This window comes from Nannospalax galili, unplaced genomic scaffold (assembly GCF_000622305.1).
Source record: "Nannospalax galili isolate Female #2095 unplaced genomic scaffold, S.galili_v1.0 scaffold1119, whole genome shotgun sequence".
Classification (NCBI taxonomy): domain Eukaryota; kingdom Metazoa; phylum Chordata; class Mammalia; order Rodentia; family Spalacidae; genus Nannospalax; species Nannospalax galili.
The window spans coordinates 405,066-423,161 of record NW_008343597.1 but is presented as its reverse complement, the minus strand read 5'-3'; the positions used below and the strand labels follow the sequence as shown (position 1 = coordinate 423,161).

Below are 18,096 nucleotides of genomic sequence, written 5' to 3'. Positions count from 1 at the left end.
GCTCTGCCTGGCTCATTTCTGAATGCACACCTCTAGCATTCCTGCTCTTAGAGCTAGTGTCCAAGCAGAAAACAAGCTGCCTTTATTACAGTATGACGCCAGAATTCCATTTGTAACAGATCTAGTCCCAGGGATACCCCTGTAAGACAGCCAGCAGGGCTGACTTCAAATGGATACAATGCCTAGAATCTTTGGTAAGGCATGAACTGGAACTGGGCTGGTTGGTGATCTTCAGTCCTGCAGGCTCTGCTCTCTCTGGCTCGCCTGTAGTCTAGGTAAGGCCCAGTATGGCCTGGATTTCCTGAACTTTGTCAGCAGGCAGTGAGCCCAGTGCTGAATGGAAGCTGTCGGTGTGCTGTTTGCCAAGGAACGTCAGGAGCAGCAGTAGTGCAGCCTTAGTGTCTAGGTAGAGAGTGCAGAAGGAGGGGTCCTGAGGGAGGAATGGGCTCCTAAACCCTTACCACCTCAAACTCTTTGACCCTTGCTGCCCCTCATTTTCCCCTAGCCTCTTCCTATGACTGCCACCCTCACCTGGTGGGATCTTGTTGTCTGCCAGAATCAGGCTGCAGATGCGCAAGAGCTCAGGAGCCACATCCACAACCTACAGGGAAGGAGTGGTCAACTTGGGGTACCAGCCCTGGGCCCCAGGACTAGAGTGGGTGGTTGGGGCCAAGGACAGAAAAATCCTGAGGGCTGTTTGAGTTGACACCCAGCACAACGAGAAGAGGGAAACATGGTGGTTAATGATCTCTTTTTGGAGGTGAGGATCAAAGATGATTACAGTCATAGCCTCAAAACCAAAAAAGAGGCCCAGACGGCCAGGCACTATTCCAACATAATATACTCAAAGGTATCCAACAAAGGTGACAGAACACTAGAAGTCCGAACCTAGGTAGCTGGCATATGTAAAACCATTGAGAAAGCACAGCTTCTCTAATTCGAATGTATGTACGGTGGGTGGGCGAAGGGACTCCACGGCTCTGTAGAGGATTGCTTTTCTGGCCCTGGTCTAGGAAAGCAGCCTAGGAAAGCTGTGACTGCTAGCTCAGCCCAGAAGGGCTACACTGAGAAGTCCTTTGTCTCATATTACAAGGCTATCTGCCAATTCCATGGACAAATAAGAAAAGAAGAAGTTCAGGATGTAGCTCAGTTGGTAGTGTCTGCCTAGCGTGAACAAAGCCCTGGGTTTGATGCCCAGCACTGCACAAAATAAGGTATAGTGGTGCATGCCTGTTACCACTGTACCTGGGAGGCAGAGAGAGGAGGCAGAAGGATCAGGGGCTCAAGGCTATCCTCGGCTACATAACAAATTTGAGGTCAGCTTGGGATACCTGAGACCGTCTCAGAAGAAAAAACAAAGGAAAACATAAGGGTAAGGACCGTCTAAGGGCACGTGAAACTCACCTATCAGCTCTGCCTATCGCTGAGAATAAAGCCTAACACTTCCCTGTGAGGGCCCCTGCATCGAGGTTACCTGGTCAGGGCTGCTCTGGTACAGGAAGCTGAAGAGCTGCCCTATAGTCACCCACTCCTCCATGTCTTCCCTCAGTGGCAGGGCATGTAGCAAGGCAGCCAGCACCTAGACACATGGATACCTCAGGCCCACATGTCCAGTCCCCTCCATTGTCCCTGGCTTCCAGCCCCTGCCCGATGCCCCTTCCTTTACCTGGGGCTCTGGTTTTCTTGCTGGACTGGCCATCAACAGACGGGCAAGAGCTCCACAGATGTTATCACGGACACGATCATGTCGCTCCCTTGCCAGGAGAGGCAAAAGGAGGCCCAGTAGCTTGGGAAAGTGGCTGGTCCACAGTTAAGGAATACGTGCGCACACTGGCAAGCTTCACCACTCCCCACCCTGGGGAGCCCTAGGAATGCTTCCAATCCCACCCTCCCCTACTGCCAGCACAGGATACTCCTGAGCAGGGCGGCCTCCATGCTCTGCAAGTACACCCAGTCCAAAGATGGCATTGCTCCGCACCTCAGGGTCTGCTTCCCTGGCAGAACTCAACAGTACGGGGAACAGCCGAGAAACAAACTGGGCTGAAGCAGCACCCAGCCCCTGAATGGACTCTGCCAGTGTCCCCACCGCAAAGGACTTCTCTGCCACTGTGCAGCCCTGTTTCTGCAGGGGAGGTTAACAGAGTACAGATTGGCATGCGGGTGGGCTTGGGAGGTACAGGCACCAGGTGCATGGGTAGCCAGGATGTGAAGCCAGAAGACAGAACACTCACCGTCTTGCACAACAACAGCGGCAAGAAACTGGCAAAGAAGGGAGCAAAGGCATCTCCTCCAGCAGCGGCTGCCAGGGCAGGAATGGCCTCTCCAGCATGCTCTAGTAACATGGCATCATACTCTGCCTGTGGAGCCAGGTCAGGGGCTAGAGCAACCAGGGCCAGCTGGGTGATAGTGCACCTAACCCACCCTGCTCTGCTACTGGCTGCAGGTGATTCTGGGGACTGCCCTCCGTTCATGGGACTGAACAGCTGGGTTTTGTTTACAGCTAGGCCCTCCACCTATCACTCCCCTTCCTGTCCCATACTACTCTCCTTCTCTGAAGTCTCTATTGTCTTACTGGGATGAGGGTGGCACCGTTCCGGCTGTCACCAATTTCTCATAGCAGCCCTGGCTCCTAGAGGTCAAGCTGAGAGCACTATCTACCACTGGCCCTGTGGAGACTCCCTGGATCGTCCATAGCTCTCACCTGATCATCTTCGTCATCCTCCTCCTCATCGACGTCCTGGCAGGCTGTCTGTGGAAGAGGTAGTTCATCTGAGCCTGGACTCTCACCCCTTCTTTCCTTAGTGGGTGAGTTGCTAGAGCTGGACTTATGACCTCTGACAATCCACTCTTTTGGGGTCTGTCATCTCCTTTTCCCACAGTCCCCTTTGCTCACCTTCCTCTGCAACACAGTCTTGAGCATGCTGCAGAGCTCACCGAGGCATCCCGAGGGCTGCAGTGTGAGGGTCCCACAGCTGCGCAGCACCCCTGTCAAGGCCTCCAGAACCGCCATCACCACTGGGCGCTCTCTCTCTCCTTTCACTGCCTGCATGTAAGATGGTACCACTCGAGCCAAGGCAGCCTGCAGAGCTGGAGACACGATGGGCCCAAGGCTTGGTCAGGCCCGGCTACTCCCCAGGCCACCCAGCCCGCTAGCTTCTCCTTCTCACCAGCCTTGTTGGGTTCTGAGGGGCAGCTCTGGCAAGCCTTATGCAGTGCACAACAGAATTGACCCAGAGCTTCGTGGGCTGCCTTCCGCACATTCAGGTAAGGACACTGGAATAAAGAGGGCAGGTATGTGCTCGCTGTGTGCAGGGTAAAGACAGCCCTAGCTCAAGGACCCCACGAACTGACTTACTTCCAGCAGCTTGAATACTTCTTCAAAAACACTCTCCATGTACGGAAGAAAGGCCACACTATGGGAAGACACACAGTAGTGGGGAAAGGGCATCTAGTGTGGTTTACAGAACAAGGGAAGGGCTAGTGCTTACCTAGTGTTCATCGAAATCTCCCCCAGGGCAGTGCAGGTATCTTCTTTCTCATCAAAGAAGGCATTCTCCACACTGTACCTAGAGAAAGGTGGAGAGGCAGTGATGATCAGGTACCAGGACGGAGCAGATCCAGCACTAGGCCCATGTCCAGAATCAAAGTCTGCCTTCCTGAAAAGGGCACTCCTCCATACCCTGAGATTTCAGAGTCATCCTCTTCTTCCACATCTTCATCCATGAGCTCTTCTTCCTCCTCCCCATCGCTTTCATCATCAAACAGAAGGAAGGAGCTGATTCCATCATACTGAGGCTGGATGGAGAAAGCAAAGCAGGGACTTGGCTCGGGTAGGACCAGGAGATAAATCACATTACAGGGTTAGCTTTGTCTAACTGGCCCAATACACCCACCCTCTGCTCACCATTATGCCCTCGGTGGAACGCAGTGACAACAGCATGAGTGTGGTGATTTGTGGTAGGTAGGGTGCCAGACCCTCTCCCATCAGTCCTGATAAGGCTGCAAACAGACCGTACCTGGTAGAGGCAGAGAGAATCTGTACAGTGCTGTCTGCTGTAGACAGACAAAACTGGAGAGCCCAGGAAACCTGACTATGGTCCAAGATCAAAGGACTGGTATCTGGAGTGAGGACTGTCAATCCAATGGGTAGGCAGGAGGAATGAGAGGTCACTCACGTGCAGCGCCGCAAGTCAGGATCATCTACATGGTCACATAAGCCCAGCCCCAGCTGACAGCATTCCTCAGCCAGGGGCCTCATGGGCTCTCCCAGTGCTCGGGCTAGCACTCCCAGGGTCTCTGTGGGAGCAGGAGCTCAGTCAGCACTGGGATATGGAGGTAGACTAGGGAACCAAGGGTGGCAGCTGGGAAGCATTCTGTAAGTTCATCCTACTTTTAGGTAGTGCAGAGAACACCTTTTCATCAAAGGAAGATATCCAACTGCCCCGAGAGCTCTGTAGACATCAGGCGAATACTAGCCTTTCCACGGCACTGAGAACCCAGTCTGGGAGCCCCTCACTTACCCAGGCTCTGGATCTGCACAGGCTGAAGGTCTTCATGGCCTGTCAACAGGAATTCCCGCAAATGCTCCATGATGGTAGGGAAGTAGGGCAGCAGGGAGGCTTGGGCAGCTGTGGCTGCAGCATACAACAGAATGAGACATGGAAGGAGGGTGGGGAAGACCTGCCACAGGCTCTCTGGGTAAACCCTGTATCATTGCCTCCTGCCCCTTTCTGCTCACCAATAGCTCCTAGGGCGCTCACAGCTAGTTCCTTGGCCCGGGGGTTGCTGAAGTTCCTCAGGGGCTGCAGCATACAATCCATAAGCTCCGGAAGGTAGGGCTCCACTTTGGACCCTGTGGGCAAGTGTGCTTCTCTACCAACCAACCCAGGTCTCTGACCTGCAAGACCCACCTCCCTCTGGCTTGACCCACCATGTGGCTCTTCCGTACCTCTCCCACCACAGGCAGCAATTCAGGGAGATGCAATTGTGCTCCCTTTAGCCAAAGCTGCAGCTGTCTTCCCCTCCCCTGCACTCTCCCCCGCCATCACCACCTAGGTTCTCCACGAAGTTCTCGAGGGCATAGCAGGCCTTGGCTAGGTGGTGTGTGTGCTCTAGAGACATTGACTTCAGGTAGGCAAGGAGCAGTGGCATCACTTCCCCTGAATAGCTGCTGATATGGGGCTGGGGAAGGAGGAAGCAGGACACCGCTCAGGCTCACCAGCAAGGCACACCCTTGAGTGCCAACGGCAGCAGGAATGCTTGAGGAGATGAAAGCTGAGGGGACAAGGGCCCCAGCATGGGGGAAGGGGGCCTTTACCTGGCAGCTATCCACACTTAGCCTTGCTAACCTGTAAGTTCTCTGAAAACTGGCCCAGGGCAAACAGTGCAGCATTGCGTACAATCTGTGAGGGGTCACTCAGGCCCTTGCACACGATCTGCAGCAGTGGAGACAGCAATCTGAAAGGGGCAGGACAGAAGAACAAAGTCTGAGGGACCAGATCTAAGAGCCCTAATCTGATTTGTTCTCTTCATTTTTTCTGAAAATGACCAAGGCTTTCTCTGGCACTGGATGCTCTAAACCATCCTTTAGTCTCTATGATTGGAAGGCCATTTCATTTATCCTCCAAAATAGAACACTTTCTATTTATTTATTTTGGTCTTTTTGAGACAGGGTCTCCCTGTAGTCACAGCTGGCCTTGAATTCACAGAGATCGGCCTGTGCCTGCCTCAAAGTGCTGGGATCAAAGGCATGCACCACCACGCCTGGTTCAAACCCGGACACTTTTGGAAGGTGGCAAATACTATGGCTAATTAACAATATTAACAATTAAACTCAACAAGCACACCAGGACTGCCGTGGTATGTGCAGGTATCCTCTCAACATGCCTACCTCACCCTGCGACAGGAAACTGAATGTCGTACCTTTGCCTGATGTGATCACCAGCACCATCAGACAGCACAGCCAACACCAGGAACCCTGCTTTGCGCTGGTATGGGCTCTCATTCCGAAAGGCTTCTTCTAGCATGGGCATCTAGGGGAGTACATGGCACTTTCCTGAAAGCCCACCAAGAACCTACTGTTTTCACATCAGGCCCATGACACCTACCCATGCCCAGACATCCTTGGCTGTAGGGGACTACATACACCTGGGGATAGGAGCAACAGAAGAGGCACACTTACCACCTGGGGACAGAACTTCTCAGGGGGAAGGTGTAGTGCTAGCATGTCCACAACCTGAGAAAGGTCAGGAAGATTTTTTTATTTTTTGACTCCATCTCTGCCTCTCCAAACACCTACAGCCACTTACCACCTGTTCTATCTGATTTTATGTTTGTTGAGACAGTATAGCCCAGGCCTCAAGCTCACAACTGCACTTCAGCCTCCCAAGTACAGGTATATACCACCACACCTGGTTATGGTGGTTGGTTTTAATGATCAAATTCACTGAACTGAAAATGCTTAGAAGACTAAGATGGCTTTTTCAGAGCCAATTAGATCGGGAGGGCTCTAATCTAATGAATGGGTTAATCACCTTGATAGATCAATAAATAGGCCATCATTAGGAGGTACAGCTTAGTTGGAGGAAGCAGGTCATGGGCATTTCCTTACGGCCCCTTCTAGTTCCCTTCTCTGCTTCCTGTCCATAATGTAAAACTGTTCTGCTTTGCTTCCTGGTTGCCTTGACTTGAACTGTTCTGTTTTACCATTCCTTCCCTACCACAGTAAACTCAAATCTCTGAAACCGTGGGCTATAATACTTCCTCCCCTTAAGTTGTTGCTGTCAACTATTTGGTCACAGTGATGATAAAACTAATATATCACCTGTACAGCAAAGTGCTTGGGACTCTCCCCCACTGGGCCCATCTCCAATTCTTCCTCTTCAGAATCCTGGTCTTCAGGATCCAACTGGCCCATGGGTGGCTCAGCAGCCATAATAGGGAAAAGGGTATGCAGCAAGGGAGGCAGGAGATTGTTCTTTAGTAAGGCCTTGAGAGGGAGAGAACTGTTCTTGAAAATCCCCTCCCAGAATGGGCTCACATAAAAAACTCCAGCCTGCCAGACCACAAGAAGTCCAGCAAGAGAGTCCCAATCTTCAAGGCAGGGATAGGTTGAAGCAAGACCAGGGCTTGAACCAGGGAACTTCCGATGCCTTGAGAACAGGGCCAAGGGTGAGGCTGAGGATATAAGGATGGGGTAATAGACACTAGGGGGTACTTACCTTGCTTTTGACTTTGACCAAAAAGGTGAGGCTGCAGAGAATACGCACACGTATTGCGTCGCCAAGGCCCACGTTCTTAGCCACCTACTCAAATACTAACAAGAATCAGAAACAAGCAAGAAAACTTGCAGTAAAGCAAGTAGCAGGGGCAGTGCCCACCTCAGGCTCACCTCCAGGCAGAATGCGAGGACCTCAGAGAGGTGAGGTGTGATGATGGGCACCTTGGACTCCAGCAGTTCATCCAGGGCCTCTAGGGCCTCACAGGCCTTTACCTGACAGACAAGTCATGAGGTTACTTGGATAACTAGGCTGGATGTGTGTGCATTCTCCCTCCAGCCGGAGCTCCCTTCCATGTGTCCTCACCTCATCTATGGGGATCAGAGTCTTCACTGCCATGATGAGTTTGGGCACCAACATCCGTGCAAGAGGCTGGAGGACACAGGATGAGCTGAATCACAGAAAGCATGGTGCAGCCTAATCTCAGGCCCCAGAAGCTACCAGCTTCCCCACAGTCTGCAATCTAAGGAGCCCAGGCACACCAGACAGGTCCAGCCACCCACAGTACTTCCTTCAACTGTTAGAAAGAAAGGAAGAATGAAAACCTGGAACAGCTTGGACTAAAACTTTTTTTTTTTGGTCTTTTTGAGACAGGGTCTTCCTGTAGCCCCAGCTGTCCTGGAACTCACTATGTAGACCAGGCTGGCCTTGAACTCACAGAGATCGCCTGCCTCTGCCTCCTGAGTGCTGGGATTAAAGGCGTGTACCACCACGCCCGGTTGGACCAAAACTTTCAAAAAGTGAGTACACAAAGGCCAAGGGATACAGAGCTGGGGGAGGTGATGGCCCATGTCTCACCATGTCATCAGTCCTGAGGTAGGGGGCCATGGCAGTCAGAGTGCGCAGGGAGTAGAAGAGCAGTCCCGGAGAGCCCCCTTCAGCAAGAGTCTCATTCAGAAGCCGAAGAAGCTCCCGTTGGTGGGGTTGGAAGGCCTCAGGCTGGGAAGTTACCACCACACTCAGCAGCAAAAGTCCCATCTGTCCAGGAGTAGTAGTTGAGAGGGAAAAGCTTATGGTCTATGCAGTCTCTCAGTCCCTCCCTCCTGCCAGCAGTGTAACAGTACCTCTCTCTCAGGGCTGTGGGGGCTGTGAGTACTCTGCTGAAGAAGGTGCATGAGCTGAGGCCAGGCTTCCAGGCCTTCCTTTCGAAAAATGGTGGCTGATAGCTGGGCCAGGCTGACACTCACATAATGCCTAAAAAGGGGGAGATTCCCCCATAATCACCCTCCAGTACCTTTCCTTACACACAATGCCCCAACCTCAATGGAGTTGCCAACAGAAACATTCAGGTGTGGCAGAGTTTTTCCTAAGATAGATCCCATAAGACAGCAACTAGGGGTGGGGGCTTGATGCTATAGTCTAGTGCGTTCAGCCCCACACAGGCTGAACTTGTCTCATTTTTCTGATTTAGCTTTGACAGATCATTATCATCCATTCTCAGAAACTTTAGTTTTCAACACAGACTTAGAATCTTTTTTGGGGGGTGGGGCTTTTTGAGACAGGGTCTCCCTGTAGTGGAGCTGGCCTGGAACTCACTATGTAGACCAGGCTGGCCTTGAACTCACAGAGATCCGCCTGCCTCTGCCTCCCAAGGACTGGGATTAAATGTGTGCACCACCGCGCCCGGCATACCACCTTAGACTAGAATCTTACTCTTCCCTCTAGAAGAGGTCCCCTAAATCCTAGCCTGGGGCTGAAACCTGCAGAGGATCGTAGCCTAGAGTCAGGCACTTACTCTGTCTCTCTCTGCAGGGCCGTCAGGACCAGGGACTTGAGGCTGGAAGACAAGTGACAGGTGCTTGGTACCCAGTCCGCCAAAGGGTTGGTTTGACCTGGCCCCTCCCGTTCCAGACCCGGCCCACCTCTCCCGCTGCTCAGCTACCAGGCGCTGCCAGCGGGTGCTCAGTCTTCTGCGGATCAGGACTGCTGCAAATTGGCGGATCTAGGGTAAGGCGCCGAGTTAGGCATGTAAAGATGACGCAGGGTTAGGACAGGGGACTCGGGCAGGGAGGGGCGGGCGGCCCACCTGAGGGTCGACCGCCGAGGCCAACAGGTCGCAGAGCGCAGGCAGGGCGGCAGTGTCCCGAAGGGCGATCTGGAGCTGTTCTGTGGCCTGGTGGAAGGCGGGGGTCAAAGCCGGGCCTATCCCGCAGCCTCCCCTTCGCCCCGGCCCAGTCCCGCCTGCCCTGTACCCGGCGGATGCGCTCGGTGTCCGGCAGCAGCAGCTCCCGCAGGATCTGTTCCAGACCCGCAGGCTCCATGGCATCCGCGGAGCCGCTGCTAAGGCCGGGTGGTGGGGGAGGAACCGCACGTGGAGACTGGCACCCACTTCCGGCGGAAAAGGCGTTACTCCACGCCTCTCCGGTAGCCTGGGTGATTCAACTCATTTCGCATGGAAAGCTCCAGCTCTGCTGTTTCCGTTGGGCCAAGCTCTGGCTAAGCAACGGAAACGGAGCCCCGGCCGGGTAGGTTCCGGCGCTGAGAGTTCCCCCGCTCCCTTGGAGAACTCCGGTTGCACGTCAGTGGCAGGAACCGTGTGGTGACTACAGACCTCAGGCTTGTATAACCAAAACCTCCAACTACAGGATCCTTTTTCTTAATAAATTTTATTTTAATAATTGTAAAAAGAAAAAAAATCAGGACCAAAATGGAAGGCAACTTAAAAAGTCCAAATATATATATTTCTTATATAATAGAGATTTTAAATTTCCAGTCCTTCCTGAGGAAGGAAGGCCCAAAGGGCAAAGGGGAAGGCAAATTCCCTCAGAAGAGAAGCTGTCAGGAGAGATCAACAGGGCGTGATGAAAGCACAGATCAATAGTTCTGTCACTCAGAACTCAGTCCATCTTGAGGTTAACATAGATATAACGGATGAACTTTAGGGAAGAAAAAAAGGAGATGGTTCCCAGCATGAGGAAGAAGACATAACCTGTGAGTAAAGAGTAGCCAAAGAACTCCACTGTCTGAACTGCCCCTGACATGTTGGAGCGCCGAGCATAGTAGAAAACGGAGTAGAGGAAGATGAAGAGGCCGGTGGAGCCAACACTCAGCACAGATCGCCACCACCAGCGGTAGTCTTCCCCAGACAACTGGAAGTAGGTGAGTGCGATGGAGATGCAAGCTCCCACACTCAGCAGGATGGCGAAGACAAAGAAGAGGATGCCATACAAAGTGTACTGCTCTCGACCCCAGACTGTGGCAAAGATGTAGTACAGCTCCACAGAGATGGCACTGTGAAGAGAAGAAACAATACACAGCATTAAAGTGCTGTGCACTGCCAGCACCATGGCTGAGCCAAAATCCCGCCCACACCTTCCCAACAGCAGAGACACTGTGGAAAGCACGTCTACTCCAAACTTAATGATTAGTTGCTCCCATTTCATGAACATCTTCCTTGAAAGCAGAGCTCTTAGCTAGGCCAGGTGGCCTAAGCCTGTAATCTCTGCTATGTGGGAGGCTGAGGCAGGATTGCAAGTTCAAAGGCAGCCTGGGCGACAGAGCCAGTTTGGGTAATTTAGGGAGACTGACTCAAAATGAAAGATTAAAAAGGGCTGGGGACGTAGCTCAGTGGCAGAGTGCTTGCCAAGCAATGCGTGAGGCCTCAGCAACTCCCCAGTACTATAAAAAGGGAGAAAGACAGAGAGGAAAGCAAGCAAGAAGGCATCTTATCCTGTTTTCCACTGCATTATCCAAAGGGTATTTAACAAAGTGAATGAGTAATCAAAAAGGCTTTAAGCTCTACATTGCCTGTAAATAGAAGACAGAAACCAGGCCCTTATAGGCATTATGTGGGGCTTAAAGCCCATGTAATTACTCTTTCAGTTTGCTAAGTAGGAGAGTTCACAAGTGAGATTCTCATCTGAACTAACTGCAGCTCGTTCCTGCTTCAGGACAGGAGGAACCATTCATGAGCTCTTGCTGAACTGGGGATTAATACTAGATTATAGCATTAAGGTTAAGTGGGGAAAGAGAGTTGAATCAAGAACCTCACAACGCCGAGGTGTAACACCTATCTATAATCCAAGCACTCAAGGCAGGAGCATTGTAAATTCTAAGCTAGCATGAGCGAGACTGTCTCAAAAAAAAACCCCCACAAAACTAAAAAGTAAACAAAATGTCAATGACGGCATGGGATGAAGAGGATACCTGAAAGGCAGAAAGCCTCCAACAGTCATGTGGATGAGAGTAGACTTGTACCAGGGTTGAGGTGGGATCTCCCGGGCAATATTCTTGGTGCGACAAGGTGCATCAAAGGGGCTAGCGTTGTTCTTCCCGAAGATGCCTCCAATGACAGTGAGAGGAAAGCCTACCAGCAGCCAAACCGTCAGAAGCAGCAGGATGGTGGTGGCTGGCAGAGCCTGTGTTGAACCATTAGCCCAATGCACTGAGTTCACCACACTCCATGTCAGGAAGAAAGGCACTGTGGGAAGGAGGGGTCAGCACTAGGAGGCAATGTCCCTGGAACACCCACTCTGATTGGACCTAAAGTGGAGAGGGGTGAAGTAGCCTGCCACTTACAAGGCCTACCTATGTACGCTCCCAGATGTGATATAGTTGGCTGAATTCACCTCTACCTTTTTATGGCCCATTGTTCTTTGTTCCTTATCTAACACCCTCTTGCCCTACCCAGTGGCATCAAGGATCAACACAATTGCTTCTTTGTGATCTGAGAGTGGCACAAATCCACGCCTCCAGAGACCTATCTTGCCAGAGCATTGGTAATTCCTAGCATGAAACTTTATTGGGATTAAAGCCCTGTTCTCAGAAAGCTATTCTTCAAATATAAATGTTCTAGGATATAAATCACACACATAAAATTGGGAACAAGGGTTCAGAACGCAGACTACTACCGTCTTTGAAAAGACAATCTGGTTTGAAGGCTAGAATGAACCTAGCTCTGAAATAAAAGCAGCATCAAAAATAAATTCAAGAGCCAGGCATGGTGGCGCACACCTTTAGTCCCAGCACTCAGGAGACAAAGGCAGGCGGATCTCTGTGAGTTCAAGGCCAGCCTGGTCTACATAGTGAGTTCTAGGCCATCTGGGGCTACAGGGAGACCCTATCTCAAAAAGACCAAAAATTCAAGAGGGGGCTGGGAAAATAGCTCAATCAGTGAAATGCTTGCTACAAAAGCACAAGGACCTGAGTTCAGTTCCCTAGCTTCCACATTTTAAAAAGTCAGGCATGGTGTTTGGAGCCTATAATCCCAGTTCTGGGAAGGTGGAGATAGGACGATCCCTAGCGCTTACTAGCCAGCCAGTCAAATTGGTGAGATCCAGGTTCAGTGAGAGATTCTGTCTCAAAAAGTAAGGTGAAGAACAAGGAAGACACCTGATATTGACCTCTGATTTCCACATAAACGTAAGGCAATACACATATACACACATGTATACATACACACACATACATTATTTAAACATAATGGTTGAGGGGCTGGGGAGATGGCTTAGTTGAAAAAGTGCTTGCCTACGAACGTGAGGCCCTTAGTTCAATCCCCAGATCCCATCTAAAAAAAGCTGGGTGTAGGGGTTCATGACTCTTACCTCAGTGCTAGAGCAGTAGACCCAGATCCCTGGGGCTCGCTAGCCAGCTGCCTAGCCTACTTGGCATGCTCTATGCCAGTGAGAGATGTTTTTTCAAAATAAAGGTTGACAGTGCCTGAGGAATGACACCTGAGGTGGTTCTCTAGTCTCCAGGCACAGGTGCAGACATATACTTGTATATATATATGCACCTGAGCATGCTTGCATGTGAACACACACACATATACAAAACAGTGGTTAAGGCTAGGCATGGAGATATACACCTGTAAACCCAGAACTTGGAATGCTGAGGCAAGAGGACTGCAGTAGAGTTAAAGGCCACCCAGGGCCATGTAGGAAGATGCTGCTGTGGTTCAGTTTCCTTAGCTGTGCACTGGGGACAGTATTACCTACTTCACACAGCTACTGTGAGGGTAAATGAGATGAGGGCTTATCAAGTACCACACTGCCTAGGCCATTTCTAGGAACTTAGCAACTTTTTCTTCCCTTTGGTTTTTTGAGACAGGGTCCCCCTCTAGCCCCAATTGGCTTAGAACTCACTATGTAGACCAAGCCTGGCCTTGATCTCATAGAGATCTACCTGCCTCTGCCTCCCAAGTGCTAGGATTAAAGGCATGCACCACCATATCTGGCTTTTGATGGATTTTTTTTTTTTTTAATGTGTGTGTATTGCCTGCATGGTAGGTAAGTGCACCTGTGTCATGCAGTGCCCAAGGAGGTAAGAAGAGGCTGTCAGATCCCCTGGGACTGGAGTTATGGACAGTTGTTAGCTGCCATGTGGGTGCTGGGATTTGAACCTGGGTCTTCTGCAAGAACAACCAGGGTTCTTAACCGCTGTGCTCTCTCTCCAGCCCCTTGATGGGCTTTCTTATTAAAATTTCCTCCATATTCTCTGCACTGTGTCTTGGGTCCCATGTGTTCTTAGTTCCTAAGTCTAGGCAGACTACCATGAAAAGGGATGTCCTCACCAGAGAAGAGACTGGTGGTGAGAATGATGTTCCACACCCAACGCTCGCCTCCAATCTGCCGGTAGAAGTGGCTGGACACGTAGCCAGAGATGCAGCAGGTCAGGGCATACAACAAGATGGCTGCCGAGTTAATGGCTCCGTGACGGTGCACATTGAACATGCCCAGCAATGCCATGACAATAATGCCTACAGGGTGGTAGTGGAAAGCCCAAGTTAGGTCTCATCTACACCTTTTCTCACAGCTTCAAAGGACTCATCCCTCTTAACCCAGATCCAGGGCCTCAAGTGAAATAATTCCTCCCAGTTCTGTGGTCAGAAAACCCCACATATATCCTCACTAAAGCCACCATTTGTATCCCTTAGGACTTCCCCTCACTTTGAACAGAAGAGAAGACCCACAGAGAACTTTTCTAATATCCATTTACCCTATGGGAGAAATCCCCAGTTCTTAGCATCACCTCACCAGTGCCGAGGGCCAGAAACTGGGCACCCACACCAAGCACAGCACACAGCAGACCACGGTATGGAGGGAAGCGGAAGACATCTGTATGGATAATTTTCCAGCCATTATCACCCTGGTCAAAGTCATCACTAGAACTTCCAGAGGTGGTCTCTTCATCTAGGTTGTACCTTGCCAGGTCATTCCGAAGCACACGCATTAGAATAACAGCCACAAAACCCACCAGTAAAAACACAAGCACCATGGAGTTGATGATGGACAACCAATGGATTTCCAGTGTTCGAGGAAAGAAACCACCATCATCACCACGTCGCCTATCACTCCGGTGCTCCACTGAAGTCTCAGACCAGCGCACACTGTAAGTGTGAGTAAGGCCTAGGATTTCATCAGATCGTAACCCATCCAAGCTGTGGGGCTTGACATCCCGCACTGAAACATTGGCAAATATAATTCGATCTCCATGGAATTCTAGGTGGAAGTCCAAATGCGTCCAGAGTCCTATCTTGTGGCTGTGTGGCAGGAAGCCACTCTCTTCCATGTAGCCCACAAAACCACGGATTGGTAAGTCATCTACCACAAATTCAAAGTAATACAATTCCTCAATGGCTTGGCGCAGCTGCTCTACCTAAAAAGAACAAATCAGGAGTAAGTTACACAGCCTCTCACACACAGGGTTAAAGCAGTGTTTCTCAAACTCAGCAGCACTCATATTTGAGGCTGTGTAATTCTGTGTTGTAGGGAGCTGCTGACTTGCAAATTGCAGGACTCAGCATCCTTGGCCTCTACCCACTACATGCCAGTAGCACTCCCTAGTTGTGATGATCAAAAACACCTCCAAAGCTGGACATGGTGATACATCCGTTTTGGCACTTGGAAGGTTTTGAGGCCAGCATGGGCTACACAGAGAGACCTTATTTCAAAAAACAATAACAACAACAACAACACCCCCCCAAATAAAACAACTCTAGCCAAACAAGGTATCTTTAGACTTTGCCAAAGTTCCTTAGGGATTTCTGTTTCTTGGGTTTTTTTTGTTTTTGTTTTTTGGTCTATTTTGAGATAGGGTCTCTCTTTAGCCCCAGCTGCCCTGGAACTCACTATGTAGACCTGGCCTTGAACTTACAGAGATCCGCCTGCCTCTGCCTCCTGAGTGCTAGATTAAAGGCATGCGCCAACACACCTGGTGCCAAAGTTCCTTACAGAACAAAACTCTCTCCTATTGAGAATCACTGGGTTAGATTCTAGTATATTGTCCCCCAAAAGAACACGTATGAATTTGGTACAACTAAGCCCCAGAAAAAGGAATGAGACACTGTTAAAAAATAAATAAATAAATAAATAAATAAATAAATAAATAAATAAAAACTGGAGTGGATTAAGAAGTGCCTGGAGGCTCTAAAGAAGAAACATAACACGGAAGGTTAGAAGTAAAGGTACATATATGAAAGGGAAGAACTACATAGGAGAGAGAGTTGGGACCTTACTACTCACAGAGAAGCCTGGAGCAGGAACCCTGGTCTCCAATAATATCACCTTTGCATTTCAGTATCTGTGTAATACTGTAAAAGGTCCCTTCTGAGCAACTATGCAAGTACACCGGGTTGTAGTTAAAATCAAGATAGATCATTTGCATAACCTTAAGACACTACTAGATCCTGGGAAGGAGGGCTGACCTGTGCAGAGCTGAGCTGCATGTGGCACAGAATTTTCTTTTCCACATTCTCCCGAAAGCGGATCTCGTACAAAGACTCAGCCATTCGGTCCCCATCCAGTACTTCACCCAAGCTAAGGCTTTTGTGACGGATCTTCTCTGGGCAGCAGACTGGAAGCTGATAGTAGTGGTAAGTTTCTTGAGGGTTATGGTAGGGTCCCACTTTGTTGACATATAGAATGACAGGGTCGCCGGCCTTGTAGCGTGTCACACCTTCTACCCCTGGCCCGTGGCCTGTGCCCAGCAACAGTATCAGGACTGGCAAACACTGGCAGCTCCAACTTCGAGGGTGCCCTAGGACCGTCATCCTTAGGGCAGCAGATCCTGTTTGAAGGGATCCTGCGGTTACAGAAACTAGGGTTCAAATCATGACGCCCCGGTCGTTCTCTCCAATGCACACCGGTTCCACGGCCTCCCGAGCCCCACTCCACAGGACTTCCATCCCAAAGCCGGGCTCAGCCCCTGCTCTACACTCCTCCCCACCCAGGCCTCCCCAACCACGGCCTCAGCGCGCGCAACCCGTTTCTATGGCAACGCCCGGGTCTCCGCTACGCGTCGCAGCTCCGGGATCCTCACCACGAGGTTCGGGCTGGCCAGGAGGGCGCCGGCGGCCTCGGTGGCCCCAGTCGCTGCCCTCGGGGTTCTGCCGGGTCTCCCCGGAGCGCGCCAGAGTCGCGGGCGGGAGAGGACCTGACGGCAACCTTCGCGGGTTATCCGCCGCTGCGCCTGACCCCAGCCGCGGCCCTGCGCCGGGTGCCAGCCTGGGCCCCGCCAGCGGCTCCGGCAGAGCGCTCCAGCCCGCGGTCCTCACCCGGGGAGCCCGCGACGCTCGGCGCTCGGTCCCCGCGGGCGGTGCAGCGGGGTCCTCCTGGCGCGCAGGACAGCCTCCCCGACACGTCAGTCTTACGACTTCCGCCCTAGCCCGCGGCGGCAGCCGGGTGGAAGCTCCCTTCCTAGAGCCTGGCGGGGCGTCGTAAACGGTGCTCCCGGTGCAGATAGCGCAGGCCGAGTCCTTGGGGTGCCCTGGACATCGGCGGCCCCTCCACCCGCTGCTGGGCCGAGGGAGCCGGGCTGCCTGGGCTGCGGCGAGGCTTTGCGCGGCGGTCCTAAGGCCAGGGCTCCTTCCTCTCCCACCTGTCATGAACGGCTCTGGCTCTAGAATAAACACACTGACGATGTCCTTGAGAGGCTACACTGCAGGCTTCCCTGAGTAGAGACCTTCAGTGCTGGCGGTGAGAAGTGGGAGCCGGGGGAGGTGCAGACGCACTTGTACACGGTGTTTGCTGTCCTGCCGACAGCCTTATTGTTAACTGGAGGTAGGATCTTGTCTTTTGGTCTTTTGAAACAGGATTTAGCTGTGAAGTCCAAGCTGGCCTCGAACTCAGGATCTTCCTCCTTCTGCCTCCCAGAGGATTACAAGTTTGCACCACTGGGCCCAGCTTCCCTGATTTTGTTCCTATGTATGCCTGTGTGGGTATGGTTTCGGGGGGGTGGGGTCTCTCTACTTTTCCAGGTTCTTTTGAAAACGTTTACTTTTGTCAGTCACAGCCATTGTTTTTTTTTTTTTTTTTTGAGACAGTATCTCACAATGTAGCCCCTGCTGGTCTGGAACTATGTAGACTAGAGACTGGCTTATCCAAGTTTAAAAAAATTGATTTATTTGCATTTTATGTGTATTGAGTGTTTTGCCTGCCTATATTTAAATGCACCACGTGCATGCAGTGCTTGTGGAGGCCAGAAGAGGGTGCTGGACCCCTTGGAACTGTCATTACTGATGGTTGTTTGCCTCCATGTGGGTACTGGGAACTGAACCAAAGTCCTCTGCAAAAACAGCCAGTGCTCTTAACCACTGAGTCATCTCTTCAGCCCCCTTAACTGAGTTTTTTATTTTTTAGAATTTATTTTTATGGGGCTGGAGAGATGGCTCAGGGGTTAAGAGCACTGATTGCTCTTGTAGAGGACCTGGGTTCAATTCCCAACACCCACATGGTGGTTAACAACCGTCTGTAGCTACAGTTCCATGGAACCTGATGCCATCCTCTGACCTCCCCAGGCATTGCATGACATGGGTGCACTTACACACATGCAGGCAATACACTCATACACAAAATAACAAAATAAAAATCATAAATTTTTT

At 51.2% G+C, this 18,096-nt stretch overlaps 2 protein-coding genes across 6 annotated transcripts; both read right to left on the bottom strand.

Moving 5' to 3' along the window:
- Positions 1-57: 57 nt before the first annotated feature.
- On the bottom strand, positions 58-9,737 carry Ipo4 (importin 4). 2 transcript variants are annotated; one of them, XM_008839828.3, is made up of 30 exons: positions 9,470-9,737; positions 9,304-9,390; positions 9,140-9,219; positions 9,013-9,054; positions 8,342-8,471; positions 8,076-8,255; positions 7,584-7,649; positions 7,391-7,492; positions 7,221-7,304; positions 6,824-6,988; positions 6,182-6,235; positions 5,923-6,032; positions 5,349-5,457; positions 5,052-5,181; positions 4,739-4,852; positions 4,521-4,634; positions 4,176-4,296; positions 3,905-4,016; positions 3,680-3,795; positions 3,489-3,566; positions 3,356-3,413; positions 3,168-3,273; positions 2,894-3,087; positions 2,702-2,749; positions 2,232-2,357; positions 1,914-2,122; positions 1,667-1,799; positions 1,475-1,579; positions 532-601; positions 58-402 (listed from the first exon to the last, which is right to left on the bottom strand). In XM_008839828.3, the coding sequence occupies exons 1-30, from the start codon at positions 9,536-9,538 to the stop codon at positions 272-274; spliced, it is 3,243 nt and encodes a 1,080-aa protein (XP_008838050.1). In that variant the 5' UTR covers positions 9,539-9,737; the 3' UTR covers positions 58-271. The 2 variants fall into 2 exon arrangements, with proteins under 2 accessions (XP_008838050.1, XP_008838051.1); XM_008839829.3 differs by lacking the exon at positions 532-601 and having other exon boundaries at positions 60-402; positions 9,470-9,730.
- Positions 9,738-9,862: 125 nt separating this feature from the next.
- Positions 9,863-16,894, bottom strand: Tm9sf1 (transmembrane 9 superfamily member 1). Of its 4 annotated transcripts, none has more exons than XM_008839820.2 (6): positions 16,771-16,894; positions 15,922-16,298; positions 14,252-14,873; positions 13,789-13,974; positions 11,424-11,697; positions 9,863-10,508 (listed from the first exon to the last, which is right to left on the bottom strand). In XM_008839820.2, the coding sequence occupies exons 2-6, from the start codon at positions 16,264-16,266 to the stop codon at positions 10,115-10,117; spliced, it is 1,821 nt and encodes a 606-aa protein (XP_008838042.1). In that variant the 5' UTR covers positions 16,267-16,298; positions 16,771-16,894; the 3' UTR covers positions 9,863-10,114. The 4 variants fall into 4 exon arrangements, with proteins under 4 accessions (XP_008838042.1, XP_008838044.1, XP_008838041.1 ...); XM_008839822.3 differs by having other exon boundaries at positions 15,922-16,283; positions 16,771-16,885; XM_008839819.3 differs by lacking the exon at positions 16,771-16,894 and adding an exon at positions 16,536-16,764.
- Between the last annotated feature and the right edge of the window lie 1,202 nt (positions 16,895-18,096).